The following is a 15,633-nucleotide window of genomic DNA, read 5'->3' on the forward strand; positions in this document are numbered from 1 at the left end:
CTAATTAAAGTCATTAACTCCTTGCCCAACGATTTATTTTCAAAGAGACTCGCGTGTGCAGACAATTCAATTTAGCGCAATTCTATGCGAGGAGTTATCATAGAATAAAACTTAAATTATTATATCTTTATTTAATATATTGATATAAATGTGGACACTGTTCCTTTTGTAAATAGACTAGGTTAATAAAGTAATGCTAATATCAGATATTATATATCTCCCGTCAATTCGGGAGAATTTACTGTTCATCCGTCTCCTACGCATAAAAAATCGCTCGATCTGGGATCTACAATCTTTCGTTTGTTCCACAGGCACCACGGGCGGCATCCTGGTCCTGGCGTTTGTGGTAGACATAGTGGTCTGGTACAAGGCCGGGAGCATCAACTTCGTGGAGGAGCAAGAGGCGGAGGAGGGTACCGTGGAGGAAATGGCCACCCTGAAGTCGCAGGACGCACAAGCAGTGGACAACGACTACTTGTGAAGAGCGACGGCCGAGGGTCGACGGTATCCCAGGAACCTGGCCTGAGTTTCAGCGTCGTGAGCCGGGTACGAAGCGATACACGAAGTGTTCCTAACCCGACGAGGGATTCGGTGATGTCGGCAACGGTGACGCTGGTCGGCGGATCGGCAATCGGCGGGGCTGGCTGATCGCGTCTCGTTACTCACCGGGTGTCTGTTAGCTTCGTTGGCAAGCCGATCGGACGTTCTCGGCGGCGAAAGTAAGAAAGAACTCGATACGAGACAACAGCTGTCGGCTCGATATTCTAAAAAGGTGCTCGCGTCGATCGTGTTCCGCGCGGTCCGACGACAAACCGGCGGCTAAACCGGCGGTGAACATGTCAGTGCGAAGATGTCAGTCCTAGGCTGGGCTGGGAAATGCCCGTAGTTTCCAAAGAGGCTGTGTCGTGGTTCACGTGGAATCGGCACGGAACGAGCGGAGAGAGAAGCACGGAGGAGGGTACTCCCGATGCCGGTCAGCTGGAAACGGTGATCAGATTGTCAAAAAAAAAACAACAAAAAACGATCGACCGGATCGGATGCCAGCCCGGAAACAGATGATGAAGCAGGAGGGGCGATGGTAGACACGATGGAGTCGGATCCTAGAAGCGCGTCGTTTGTCCGTCAGTCTGTACTCGCGAAGCAAAAACCCGTCGATCATTCCATTCGACCAGTGATTAGGATTCGGTGAATGTCCTCGCTGATGAAGACAGAGAAGAGGTTACTGCGTATTGTGTGCGTGAGGAAGGAGCGTGTGCTGCTAGCTAGATAGGTATATTTGGGTAAGGTCCTGCCCGTTGTTCGGATCGTCTGCGATACGAAACGCGCTCGGTTTCTTCGTTCTCCTGCTTTTCGTTCTTGCAACCGGAGGACACGGTTATCGAGACAACTGTTCAGGCATCCACGCGACCGATGCCCGTCGCGCAAAGAATTGCTACATACGTTCCCGCCGAGACGCGTACAGGAGTCGACGATTTCGGAAACCGGCGCAGGTTCTTTTCTCGAATTTCTTGCAATCGCTTGTCCACTTTTTCGCGCGAGCAGTCGAGTGCCCGTCTCGTCTATTTTCAATCTTCGGAGCGGAACAGAATACGAAGGATCCTTCGTTCGGCGTTCTCTTTTAGCTGTTACCGTCCGGCGTTCTCCCCGAAAGTGCAGACCGCCGCGAGGAAAGTGTGCAAGCGATTAACGTTGCGCGAGTATCGCATATGTCTGGAACGAACGGATGAATGGCGAGACGCGGACGTAAGGAAGGAAGTCGGATGGAAAGAAAGGGAGAGAGAGAAAGAGAGAGAGAGAGAGAGAGAGTGTCTGTGTGCGTATATATACATATGCGTGAGTGAAAACGAAGAAATATATATAGGTCATATTTTTAGATGATTTGACGAGAAAACGGACGGGAAAGAACGAAAGAATAATGTTTATCGCTAATATTAAATTACGGAAAGGAGATCCGCGAGAAAACTAAAACGAGAATCTAAGAAACGCGGCGGGAGGATCGAAGTCGCATGATTGCGAGTCGCTCGATGCAGCGAATCAAAGCCGAGTCGAGTCGCTCGAACAGTGTGTTCGCGTCATCGTTGACGCGATCGGAAAAAAAAATAATAAGTACCTTCCCAGCGAGTGCAGCGATTTCGATGCAGGGTAAAGCGAGGAAAGGATGCTATCCAGGAGGACAAACAAAACAAGCACTGCTCCTCGAACAAAAAGAAAAAAAAAACGCCATACAGTTATTTAGCAACCGCGAGCTAGACGGCGATGGCGCGACGCTATCGATCCCGTCGAAGTCAATTGGAGCGAGGAAGGGATATATATTTTTGGAAAGTTTCGGAATATATTTTTGTTCGAGCTGTTCCATACTTGTTCGCGAACGACCGAGTAAACCGGGGTCGTTCTTCGATCGGACGCGACGAGGAATAGAAATTGCATTTCTTTGAACAGTTGACTCGTGATCGAAATAGTTTGATTTCGCAGGAAATTTTAACCAGAACCGGGTGAACGGAATTTTATTGTACCGAAGTAAACGTATCTCCCTTCGCACGGAGCGCACCCTCGTTCATAAGCACCTGGACTTTTATCGATTTTTAAGACAACAGCTGATATTTCGTCGACTGCGATTAGAGACACCCATTTTACGTGTAATCGATGTGTTCGTGTTATACAGGGTGTCCCATAATTATGTTAACACTCGAAAAGGGGTGATTCCTGAGGTCATTTTATGTTACTTTTTCTTTGGCGAAAATGCAATCCGCGGCTTTGTTTGCGAGTTATTAATGAAAAACAGTGACCAATGAGAAGCGAGCTCGCCTAGTGCTTGGCGGCCGAGCCAATCACCGCCGCCTAGCGCTGGGAGAACTTTCCCCTCATTGGTCACAGTTTTTTTTATTAATAACTCGCGTAAACAAAGCTGCGGATTGCATTTTCGCTAAGAAAAAAGTGACTTCAAATGACCTCAGGAATCATTTTCGGGTGTTAACGCAATTATGGGCTACCCTGTAGTCTGTGAACTTCTTTATGTTAACACATTATAAATATCTATATTTCCTTTATATGATTACACGTATGTAACGGAGTATTGGATTATTAGATTCTTATGCAACTAATTTCTGATACACAAAATATTAATTGATAGGTTGCAAGTTGAATGAACATAATAATTTCTATAAATACACTTGAATCTATGAAAAACGATCGAAAAATACCAATGTATTTACATTTTCCTGCAAAGGACTCTTCCGGCTGTTACAATACATGTGTATTGAAAATGAAAAAAAAAATCAAAGGAGTACACGGATTATAACATGGATATATTAGTTACATGCGTATGATCTCTACTTTCAATATTATACCGATAGAAATGTACGTTTAGGCTACTGTTCGCAAAATAATTTCTTTCAAAATGTTTTGGAGCAAGTACATAATCTAGACGATATTAAATAATCTCTGGAATATCTTTCAGAGCAACTTGAATAAGGGTCGCTTCGCCCTTAAAGTATAAAAGTAACACCAATCAAATACTGGAGAATTTTAGGATAACCCACTCAACGATTGCTTTGAAACGATTCTCTACGCTTCCATCGTACCAAAGTCATTCAAGAATTAGATGACAGGAAATTTGATTTGATTTTGTGTAAAATTCAACAATCTATTTTGTAGGCATAACAAACTTCTATCAATTTTATGTTCCAACATTTCATGCTCCAACGCTTATAGACGGGGATGTGCGTTTCTCCGACGATAGTAATCGTTCGGTTGGTGTCTCGAAAACAAAGAACACCTGTACAATACAATGTCGCCGCTTCAACGGAACGTTCGTTGAGGCGTCGAAATGCGCCGCTGTGTTACTCTGTACATTACAATATGTGTTTCCGTGTGGATGTTTGCGCGTGCAGCAGACTCGTACCGTTGCATCGTCGACGATGCGAGCGAGACGAATTGCACAGGCGGATACGGCCTCTCGTATACCCGTTGTACCCGTCTCCGACCGAGAATTGTATTTTTGTATTCGAAGCGAACATAATGTATATTTTAATCGATCACGCGTCGCGCGAGCACGGGACACGTGACGTCGAACTGATTCACCCTCGGAATCCATCTGTTCTCGTTCATCCACCGCGTCGACTACGGCTGAACGCGAACAGAGAGCTGTTGAGACATGATTCTTTCTCTCCAAAATCATTTTCTCTGTTTTTCCTGAAACTTGGTGTTATCGGAACGGTTGTTGAAACTCGGAAGAGCGAGTCCAATCGGACAATGGGCGTGTCGCGCAACGTCGGGAAAAGGGGTTTGGGTGCGTGCGTGTTAGGTTGTTACATGTGAAATGTCCGATCTTTAACGACAATTCCAAACATAAGAAATTAGTAGTCTTTTAGTTCTTCCCGCTCGCGCGGGAAAAGTGCGCGCCGAGGTCTGCCCGAATGCACACGGGCTTAAAACAAAGAAACGACGATCGGACTTCAAAGAACAGTTCCCGGTGTTCAAAATTGTACATAGCGCGCGTCTGCAGACATGAAAGTATTTTTTTACGAAAGCGATTCGTAAGATTGGCATTGCAAAATTGGGCATTTTATATATTACAATCTAATGTTTACGAGGAGGCGATAAAAGTGTGTAACAGTAGTTTCGTTGCGAAACCGAGACTGCTCGGGACAGCTTGAAAAGAAGAGCCAGAAGAACGGAGTTTCAAGGAACGAGACTGTGCTGTCAGAGCGTAGATTGGAACCATAGAGATGTCCAACGCGCGTGTATTGTTCGCGCTCTTTTCTTTCGATCGGTCCTTTTCACGATGTCCTATCCATTCGATTCTCTATCGATACGACGGCCATGAAATATTGAAGAGCAGCACAGACAGAGGGAAAGAAAAGGGGACAGGAAGATGGAGAGATAGGGGATATGTGTATAAGTATGTGTACGTGTCTGAGGGAGAAGGAGAGAGAAAGTGGGCTATAACTGGCCGTCGTCCCATGCGTCCGTCGAATACAGACAAATTTATTTCCCACGAAAAAAATCGAAGAAACGACGATGCATGCGTATATTTTGCACAAAATCCGCTAATCAAGGGAGACTAGCACCTTCTTTCTATCTCTCACTCTCTCTCTCTCTCTCTCTCTCTCTCTCTCTTTCTCTCCCTCTCTCCCTTTGTCTCTCTTTCTCTCCCTCTGTGTGTGTCTGCGTGTTTGTTTGTTAAGCGACTATTTGTTTGTTAATCTATTTTGATCGCAAAAGGAGCTGGTACGGACGGACTTTTGGCACTAGAAGCGTGATAGAGTAGACAAAATGACTCGTTCAACGACCTTCGTCGTTGTGCGCACACCGGTTAATGGAATTTGCTTAACATGTTGATTGCCACGCGAATTCATTATGCATATTTACTGCCAATTACCGAAAAAATCGAGTGGAGTCGCATTTTAAGACTGTAGACGATTTTTAATGTTTTCAAACGGGTTGACGATATTGTAATCGTACATCGAAGAGCATTGGATCGTACATCAAAGTTTTACACACTGTGAGAAAAAATATATACCAATGTTTGGCTTTTTAAATAATCAAGCTGTCGACGCTGTCAATATTAAAACTACGTAAATTTTTATCTTACTCTTTTCCAAAATCTATTTAACACTTTATTTACCGGAAGCATATCAAAATGGACTATCCAGTTTCTTTTAAATAATAATTTCAAAAGAACTTGTTCCATTATATTAATCCAAATAATTTGACGGACTATGGTTGAGAAGACTTGTGAATTTCTTACGAAATTCTTAATTGTTGGTCTCCGATTTTAAAAGAACTATTAGAAAGCTGTCAGCACATAAAGTGTTCATTTTGATGTTTATATTCGATGACGTTGAACTTATCGCGATCGCGTTCAAGCGATTCCAAACGACGGATAATTCAACGTGTTAACAATTTCCCTCGGATTTCAGTGATCGCAGAACAGAAATTCTGAAACGGGTCTCATTTTGACGCGTCTGTTGGTTCTAGTGTTAACGAGTCCTACTTTATTTTTCGGATAAACAAACGGCGAGCTTGGCGGCGAGCGAAAGGCGCGTTTCCCCCCGCAGCGTCGCAACGGTGAAAATTATTTTGCTCTCATTGTTTGGTGTCCCGGTGCTAATTGAAGGCCAAAGAAAGAGAGTGATAGTGTCGAGGAAGCGAGAGGATACGACATGACCGCGAACACTTATGTGACTGGTCACAATGACGCTTGGCACATATGTACATACACTTCACGTAAGTGCTCGTTTGCGTTTTATCCTGCGCTTGCATCGTAAATTTCTCTTTCTCGAAGACCCGCGCGCGCTGCTGAACGCGCCACGCGATCGTCAGATAGAAGCACAGATTTTCTCGTTAATGTCGCGTCATTCGGAAGGCAACGCAGCGTTATCAAACAATGAATACTATTTTCTGTCAAGTAGTATAAAAACAGTGCCGATCGAAATGCAACGACGACAACGGAAAACTGTATAGCTGTATCCGCGATCGGCGTGCTACAAGATGGTAGGAATGGAAGCGCGACGCTGTTGAGGAAATGCCGTATCCGCTCGCCTTTCAGCGCTTGTCACAGGATTAGGTCGTCGTTCAACCAACAGCATACCGCCTGAACGATACTAGACCAGTATCAACGCGTTCACATGATTTACATTAATAGAACTGCGACGTCCATTGGACCGCAACAGCAGAGTCACTCCTCCGTTTACCTTTTTTTCTCTCCTTTCCGTAGCGTGAACATGTCGATGCTGTTCGGACGCGCTGTTAGATGGACGACAAACCTTTATATTACGTGTACGATAGAATTGTAAATATAAATAGGAGAGTACAATAATTGCCAAAATAATCGTGGCGCGGAGCGACAGAGTCTTGATCTTTATATCCGTGTGTTGCGCCAACGCCGGCAATCCGCTTAGCTTCTTCCGAATCGTACGAGCTGTCCACAGTCCAACACGATGTGTCTAAGGCTGCTTCCCCTCGGGTGTGTTTTACATTTGAATCTGCAGCTTTGATCACCCAAGTTTGTCAAGGCGCCTTCGAGTTTCGGGTCGTCGTACAAATTTTTGTACAGATTGTTAACCCCTGGCTTTAGGGGATGTCAGCACCATTTAAATATGGCTCAACGCTGGCTTGAATCGTGAATTGAACATAGCTTCATTATGCTTAACGGAATTATTAAAATTTTAACATCCTTCCAATTCTCTCGTACAAACAAGAAAGATTCCGTTTTTCCAACTGAGTTCGGGGTCGCACCGTTTCAATTTTCTTTGTGATACGATCCGTAACTTTCAAACGCCTTTGCAAAATATGCGCTGTACAGTTTTCTTCTCCGTAGCGTCGCGCAACTTTAGGGGCACAGCGAGGTGCTCAGAAGCAACGGAAGCTATTTTGATCCTCTCCCTTGTCAGGTGACGACTCGCTGCTACCTCGCAATTAGCTCTAGCTATAACATGACAGGAATAAAAATGGTCGGTCGCCACACGTCGCGACGCTATGGAGGAAAAACTGTGCGAGCCTCGAATCGTTCGTTTCTGATTCCGCAACCGTTAGGGAAGATGAACGCGAAGATGGCGACGCGATCACACCGAACACTGCCTATCAGTGTTTTCATTTGTTGGCGTTTTAGGGGTGTCACTCACGTCCGCGCTACTTCTTGAACAGTTCACAAACTGAAGTGGAGTAATAGAGGGGATTGTTGACTTCCCGAACTGCGATATGCCTGCGCCCACACGACACGTAGGTCAGCTTTTGTGCTACACGACGCATTCCCACCACTTCGGTATTCGCCTTTCTGTAGGAATGGGTGGTTCGTTGACGGCTTCGGGAAACGCGTGGACGCGAACCGATGCCCCTGTGACGCCGGCAAATGGAAACTGTCTACATCACATACTGCCAATCTAAAAAGACTACAGCGTACTTCGAAAATGAATGAAATCATCAGTCGACCGAATAACTGCCCCGCTCGTTCTCGACACGTTCCCGAGACGAGTTTTTAGACGAATAAACGAAAGCCAGAAATTCTATGAAAATCGACTAAATTCTACAAAAGTTTGTAAATCCGGCATTCCTATTTGTCATAGACTTTATACCGTAGACTGTGTTCAATTCAATTTACCAGATATACGTGCATAAGTAATTAATTATTCATAATAATTATTCAATTTATGATTATAAAAATTTACACATTTTCTTAGCTGAGTTCGAACAGTCTTGAATGAAATCGGACGGTTACTTTCGACAGCAGAGTAACGTCAGCAAATCGAGCCTACGTGAATTTCTGTAGAATTTTTGCATTTTACTGATCTCTTTGAAATATGCGTGACTTACAAGCGGATAAAGATTCGCATTTTATCAATTATCCGATTCAAGACTGAGGTCTTAAGGTTCTTAAAGAACGACTATACTTGCATTTGATATACTCGTACGTTTCTACTTTGAGCGAGATTTTACAATATTTTCGACAATCCACGACCAGTTTTACAGCTCCGAACGGACGAACACGTGTTCAGGTTTAATACTCGATGTTTACATTCTTTTAGCATTTAATATTCACTGTATCTATTCGTTGACGAGTCGTCAACGTCGTCGCCATCATTAACGTCACTGCCGGACCAGCGTTCGTTCAACAAATCGATCCGATCGTTGGCGCAACACAGGACCTCGTAATAATTATATTTTAGTAAAGAGAAAGATTTATCGATAAACACACCGGTAGGATAATCAGCCGCATCGGCGGCCCGAACATGGTCTTACCTAACTACCGCGTAGTTTTTGTTTTTTTTTTCTTTTTTTTTTTAAGAAAACGATAATTGCTAGTCTTTAACGTGCGACGCGCATCCGTGTAATTCGCGTGTTTCGCTGAAATATAAAAAAAAAAATATATATATACATATATATATATACAATTATATATATATATACACTAAATGTTTTATTGATCCCGTGTCGGAGCAATTTTACCATTTCGCAAAAACCTCACGTATAAAATCAGATTTGCCCTGTCGCCGCTTCGTATTATTATTCGTGTCGAAAGAGTTGTCCAAGAAGCGATTCGGGGATCACCTCATTTGGCGGCGTTGATTCAAAAGTCGTTATAATTGATGGAAAGGGAGTGGAAATCGCCGCGTTCCTGTTCATTCAACCGAAAAGATCGATCAACATTTCGAGCGACTGCAAAGTGTTAAAGTTGTTTCGACGTTACGGTTACGCGCGTAACACATACGCGGTATTGTGCGTGGTTCGGGAGTAAGAAACGATTAAACCGATAAAATAGAATTAGCGGCGAACGGGGAAAATGCGAAACGAATAAAACGAAGAACGTATACAATGCCATTTTTTTTATAGACGCGTATGATCGTGCTGACGATTGTCACGGATTTCGGTTTCATTAACGATTAATTGCCACCGGCTATGGTACCGCGGCCATACGCGCACGGCAACGACTATTGATCCTTCATTATCCAATATCGCTATTAATTAGAATTACTGTTCGCCATCGCGAATTATTGTTGTACTATGCGCTTCAATTTTTATACATAACATGTATAGTACACGAAACACACACGTACACACACATACGAAATGAAACGCGAGCGCACGCGCGAAAATACGTACATATACGTACATGTGTATATGTTTATGTATATGTGTATATATATATATATATTTTACGTATCATATTATATATATATAATATTATTTATATAATATGATATATTATATATTATATATAATATTATTTATATAATATGATATATTATATAATATATATACACGTACATAAAAAAAGGAATCGATTACTTCGTAGGAAACGTAAGTGTATTTTGATATAGTGCACTGTGCCGTATTGGGCGCGTGTATGCGTGCAAGTGTGATACGGATGTATTCTGCGCGCGTGCCGATCAATTCGGCCGTGCGCAGAACCAATTTAACGTTTGTAAATGTCGTTGAGTTGTCGGTATGTCTGTTTTGCTGTTGTGCTTATTTTTAGCTAGTTATCGCGTAGGCAGTTACTTTTCCGTCGAGACGAACAACGTCCGTGTCGTTGCTCGGCGAACATTTCTTTTCGCCCGTTGCAAACGGAACAATCTTGCAATTAGACACCGTGGAAGACCGGTAGAGGCTGTAAAACGGAATTGATCGCGTTACATCACAAGAAAAGAAACTGAAATTAGAAGGGAGACTGACTGGCGACAGGTTAGCTCGTCGACTGGCGGCGGTCATTTATTGGACGAAGTGGAAACTAAAACGTTTATATTTATTTTAGGAAACGCATTCAACCCCCATAGTGTCGCGCAGAATCTTTCCAAATGTACGCTCATGGTGTAGAAGGCTCAAATGTTTTTCTAATTGTTGATCGTGGGAAACTGAGCTGTCTGCTGTGAGTTATGATCCTAGTAAGCGTACGTTAAAATGACGAGATCGATTGAGATTGCGAATATAATCGAATGTTTTCTCGATTTTACCTACGAAAATATTTTTACTCTATGAGAAAAATCGGATAAATTTGGTTAGAACTTCGTATCGGGGGTTGAATTTATTAATTGAATTAAATTTAATTGAAGTTAATTTATTAATTGAAACGATTGTAATTTATTAATATTTGTTTGCATAATATTTGAACTTTCTATAAGCGATACATTCGAGCTAATTTACTATATATTTGATGAATCTCGGAATAAGGGAAAATTTTAATTCGCCACCTTATCGTAAGAATTAATTGAAAGTATTATCTATGTTTTCTAACGTACACGTTTTCTTCTGTTTCATAAATTCGTACATTGCGTAAATTATAGTAAGTTTGGTTGTGGATGTAGGTAACGTTAACTTTCATTTCGAAAGATTCACAGAGCGTGAGAAACACCTCGCTCGGCCAGTCGAGGGCTGAATCTCGACGAATAATTACATTATCGATGTACATATGTGTGTCACAGTTGTGCTAAGTGATTTACTCTGCGATTTAATTACAGTGCAGTTCCATTTCGCAGCAAATTGAGTAGTAATCGAATTTCACAATAATAATCCAGTTGCAATTGAATTTTATGATAATCAAGAAGTTCATGAACGATCGAATGTCGCGATAATTGTCCAATTGCGAGTGAATTTTACGACAATCGTTCGATTGTAATTGAATTCTACGAACAATCTGTCAGTTGCAATTGAATTTTGCGATAACAAGTCGCTTGAAATCGAATTACATAATTGAAGCTTAGAAACCAATTCAATTTCTAATTACTGTCACCATGTGTGTAATCTAATGTGCTTAAAACGCGGTGCAATTGAGATACAGTGAAAACGAAGATATTTAAGATATTAAAATACTAGATTTCCCAGTGATAATAATTTACTTTCGGATTGAAACCTCTCTACGCGGTTTCTTCCTCTTTTTAATACCTTTCAACTTGATCATCTTTGAATTTTAAATGCTTATTCAATTACATCACACTTTCCAGTTACAGCTACAAATTTGCAGCTGTATTTAATTGAACGATGATTCGGAATTACGAATCATAATGCAATCGAATTGCTGCTTTGTATATATATAATTATAATTCGTCGAGTAAATCAATCGCAATTCTACGAACTGCGATGCACATACGCGACGGTCAATGTGTTATGGTCGCGCGAACATTGGTATTTCGAGTTCAGCCGAGCAATTCCTCGATAAACCGTCGATCACACGACGTTGTTCGTCGTAACACGATTCCTCCAGGAATATAAAAACACGCGTCTCTCCGACAAGACTGTAAATAGAAAATAGGCGTACGATGACCCTCCGCCTTAAGGTTCCCTCACACTACTCCCAACATTTAAGTGCCTAAAAACCGGAAGAAATCGCGTCAATCCTCCTCGAATCCTCGTTGTCTAGTTTCTAGAAGCGGATAAGATACTATTTTCTCGGCTAAACGCGAGCGATTCGCGACGAACCCTTTTTTCCCCTTCATTGCGGAACTTTCCTCCGCGAAGAAAATGATATTTATTTATATATTATATATTATATATTTATGATATATATTTTATTTATCCTTTGTCTTACGATTTCCTTATCGTTAACTATTGGCATGAAAATTCGTCAATATCTGTTTTAGTAAATTAATGCACAACAATCTATATTTGCATAAGGACTCGTGATTTAAATGTACAGAAATGTTGCATTCAATGTTCTGCATTCTAGATCGTTGATCGTTTTACGTTTACTCTGATAATTAGGTCTTGGTAACAGCGAAACAGTGTCCCATTTCGATTCATAAAGGAAGTCAGACAAATAGCTTTTGTATATGCGATTATCTGCAATTTACCTCGAGGAGAAAGAAAAGCTTCGAGAAACGAACTATGGTAACGAACGGTAATTGAAAACGTGCGGTAATAATGTACAGATTTACATACACTAAAGTTGATCAAAATGGTTTAACATTCTATATTCGCATCTACGTTTGCATCCCTATCTTTTAAATAACAAACTTTCTTGCACCTAATTATACACTTCTTTGTCCTCCACAAAAACGTCTGTGCACGTATTTAAACGGTCTCGTTGCGATCAAAGACATTTTTAGGTTACACCTATTTTTCGTTCCTTGCTTTCGGTTAGCATTTTCATAATTATGAAGTCGGTGTAAGAAATATTAAAAAAGCATCGAGGCCAGCAAATGTCACCTTGTAAGTCCGGCATCCCTTTTGAGAAGAATCTTGCTAAATTATTATACATATATTCACAACGAATAGTAAAGAACGCTAGAAAAATTCAACGACACTGTTTTACTATTATCGCAACGTTAAAATGATTGAAGAAGGCACATTTTCACAGTTAACCTCCGTAATCGATAATTCTCTTCTAAAAGTTGAGTTTTATATGAAGGTCCACAGTTTATAAAATATAGACATTTAACGCGCCGATCTCGCGTCCGGTGCAGCGAAAAAAAGGGAGGCAACCCGAGCCGATGGAACAGTATTTTATCCGACCGCTAGTTTCGCGTCACAGTGGAGGAAATATCGTCGTTCGACACCCTCAGCAGATCTCAGCACTCTGACGAAACGAGACCGTGGATCGTTTATTTTTTATTCGCGCATATGAAAAGTCCCGCTCGTTTCCGTGGAGCGCGTTTAACGAATATCCGCGTTCGCAGGGCGCACCGGCCGATCGTTGATCACGACTATAACGCGTAAGGTGCACACCGAACAATATAAACTATGTATGTATATATAATAGCGGTACCGCCGAGTTCACGGATGGGTATGTACAAAGAGAAAGAGACAACTAAGCAAACCTAGTACAACCGGAACGATGTTTCACCCCTTGTCCCAGTGATAATTGTACAAACGATGCATACAAGCGATGCGCCCGTGCACTTCTGCGAACGCGACGCCGGCGCGTTCGTGTATATTAATTATTACATATATAATATTATATATATATATATATATATATATATATATATATACATGTATGTATGTATGTACGTATACATATATATACGTATAAACGAACAAATGAATAAAAGTGAAAATAAATAAATAGATATATATATATACAGAGAGATACATACATACATACACACGCACACGCATACATACATACATACATACATACATACATACATACATACACACAGATAGACAAGTGTGTCCGTAGATAAGGAACCTTGAGGTCGCGGACCGGGTCCCCGGAACCGGAAATACGTATTTTGTTGCGCGCGACAGAGTAAAAAAAAGAAAGAGAAAGAAAGAAAGAAGTCAATTGTTTCGATTTTACGCGAGAGAAGAAAAAAAACCCCTGTGCATCACTTGTAACATATGTACCTCTAGAACGTTTCATAGTTTAAATTAGCCTTCGGGTTATCGGTCGAGGATCGGCGGTTCGATCGACAGTTTTCTTCGAGACAACGAGACTCACGGAGCTTAGGAAGAAGCGGGTGTAGCAAGGAGGAGGGACGCTTCTGGGGAAAATGGAGAACAAAAAGATTTCGATGCTTGGTAATCCGAGGGTTAAGACTGATTCAGCAAAGCACGCTGTAAGAAAGCCAGATCGAACGTATTTTGTAATTATACTATTATTATTTTATTATTATTATTAATATTATTATTAATATTATTATTATATTATATATTATTATTATTATTATTAATATTATATTATATTATATTATTATTAATATTATTATTGTTTGTAATTACGGTTACTATCGAATTTGTTTTTAATAAACGGCAGGTGCCATGATTACAAGTTTGTCGAGCGGATTTCTTGTTTGCGGTACATCTGTTTTCCCTTTTTCCCTTTCTGATGATCCAAATATTTTTTATATCGTAGGATTCTGAAGGATGTGGGTCCTAGATTGTACGAGATCGTGAGCATCGTTCAAGTATTTCGGTGTAAGTATTTAATCCTCCAGCTTTCAGGTAACGTGATTGCTAATGTTAAACGGACTTATAATATTTTTTATAATTAATAATATTATATAATATATAATTATAATATTATATACAGGGTGATCCACAATTATTTTAACAGCCGAAAATGAGGGATAGCTGAGGTCATTTGAAGTAACTTTTTCCTTTGCGAAAATGCAATCTGCGGCTTTGTTTACGAGTTATTAACGAAAAACACTGGCCAATGAGAGGTGACGGTGCGAGAGAGAGAGTCCGCAGTACGAGGCTTTGACAGATGGTCGGCACGGACTCGAGCCGCGTTCGAAGTTTTGAACAAATCACGAAGCGAGAACTTTCCGGATTTTTTTTACTACGTAACAGTGATATTTTTAAGAAAAACGCTGTTCACCTTTACTTTAGAACGTCTGAAGAATATTTACTAATTTTTCGGACCCGAAATAGTAAGTAATTTAACCGTGACGGCCGTTTTAATTTTCTAGTGTGCATGACACCTTGTGTGTAACATATGAAATATTTAAGCAAGGTGTACAGTGAAGATTAACAAAGTACGTAAATGACATTTTAATTTAAATAATTCCGTGTCCGAACACAGTTCAACGAATGATTCGCATAGCTAATTTAATAAATAATAATCGTGTTAAAGGACGTAAGGGATATGTTTGTTAGAGAAATATGAAGAATATTATCAATAAGAAACTCACCCATTTGGTTGTAAATCCACATCATGCACGGAAATGTGTGCAGGATAGTGCATTGACCTCGTACAATGTCAAGGTTATGTCAAGGCCATGTCAAGGTCATGTCAAGGTTATGCCAAGGACATGTAAAGGTCATGTCAAAGTTATGTCAAGGTCATGTCAAGGTTATACCAAGGTCAACATATAAAAAAGTAAATGTTGAAATTGCCTGCCCGGAGACATCCTTTTGTTCGTCGCCGTCGGATATATGAAGTGGATTTTACAACTAAACGGGTGAGTATCTTATTTTTGGTAATATTCTTCACATTTCTCTAACAAACATATCCCTTACGTCCTTTAACACGATTATTATTTATTAAATTAGCTTTGCGAGTCATTCGTTGAACTGTGTTCGGACACGGAATTATTTAAATTAAAATATCATTTATGTACTTTGTTTATCTTCACTGCACACCTAGCTTAAAAATTTCATATGTTGACCTTGGCATAACCTTGACATGACCTTGACATGTCCTTGGCGTAACCTTGACATTGTACGAGGTCAATGCACTATCTTGCACACATT

The 15,633-nt window shown here is 40.9% G+C and overlaps 1 protein-coding gene across 6 annotated transcripts in view; it reads left to right on the plus strand.

Annotated features, from left to right (window-relative positions):
* Positions 1-14,209, plus strand: part of Oatp74D (Organic anion transporting polypeptide 74D) — a 248,904-nt gene extending 234,695 nt beyond the window's left edge. For all 6 annotated transcript variants that reach the window (XM_033478413.2, XM_076524074.1, XM_076524075.1 and 3 more), the window contains one exon: positions 312-14,209. In XM_033478413.2, the coding sequence (XP_033334304.1) occupies positions 312-481 (170 nt within the window). In that variant the 3' untranslated portion in view covers positions 482-14,209. The remainder of the gene's footprint in view (positions 1-311) is intronic.
* The last annotated feature ends 1,424 nt before the right edge of the window (positions 14,210-15,633 follow it).

The sequence above is a fragment of the Megalopta genalis genome, chromosome 8, assembly GCF_051020955.1.
Source record: "Megalopta genalis isolate 19385.01 chromosome 8, iyMegGena1_principal, whole genome shotgun sequence".
Classification (NCBI taxonomy): Eukaryota; Metazoa; Arthropoda; class Insecta; order Hymenoptera; family Halictidae; genus Megalopta; species Megalopta genalis.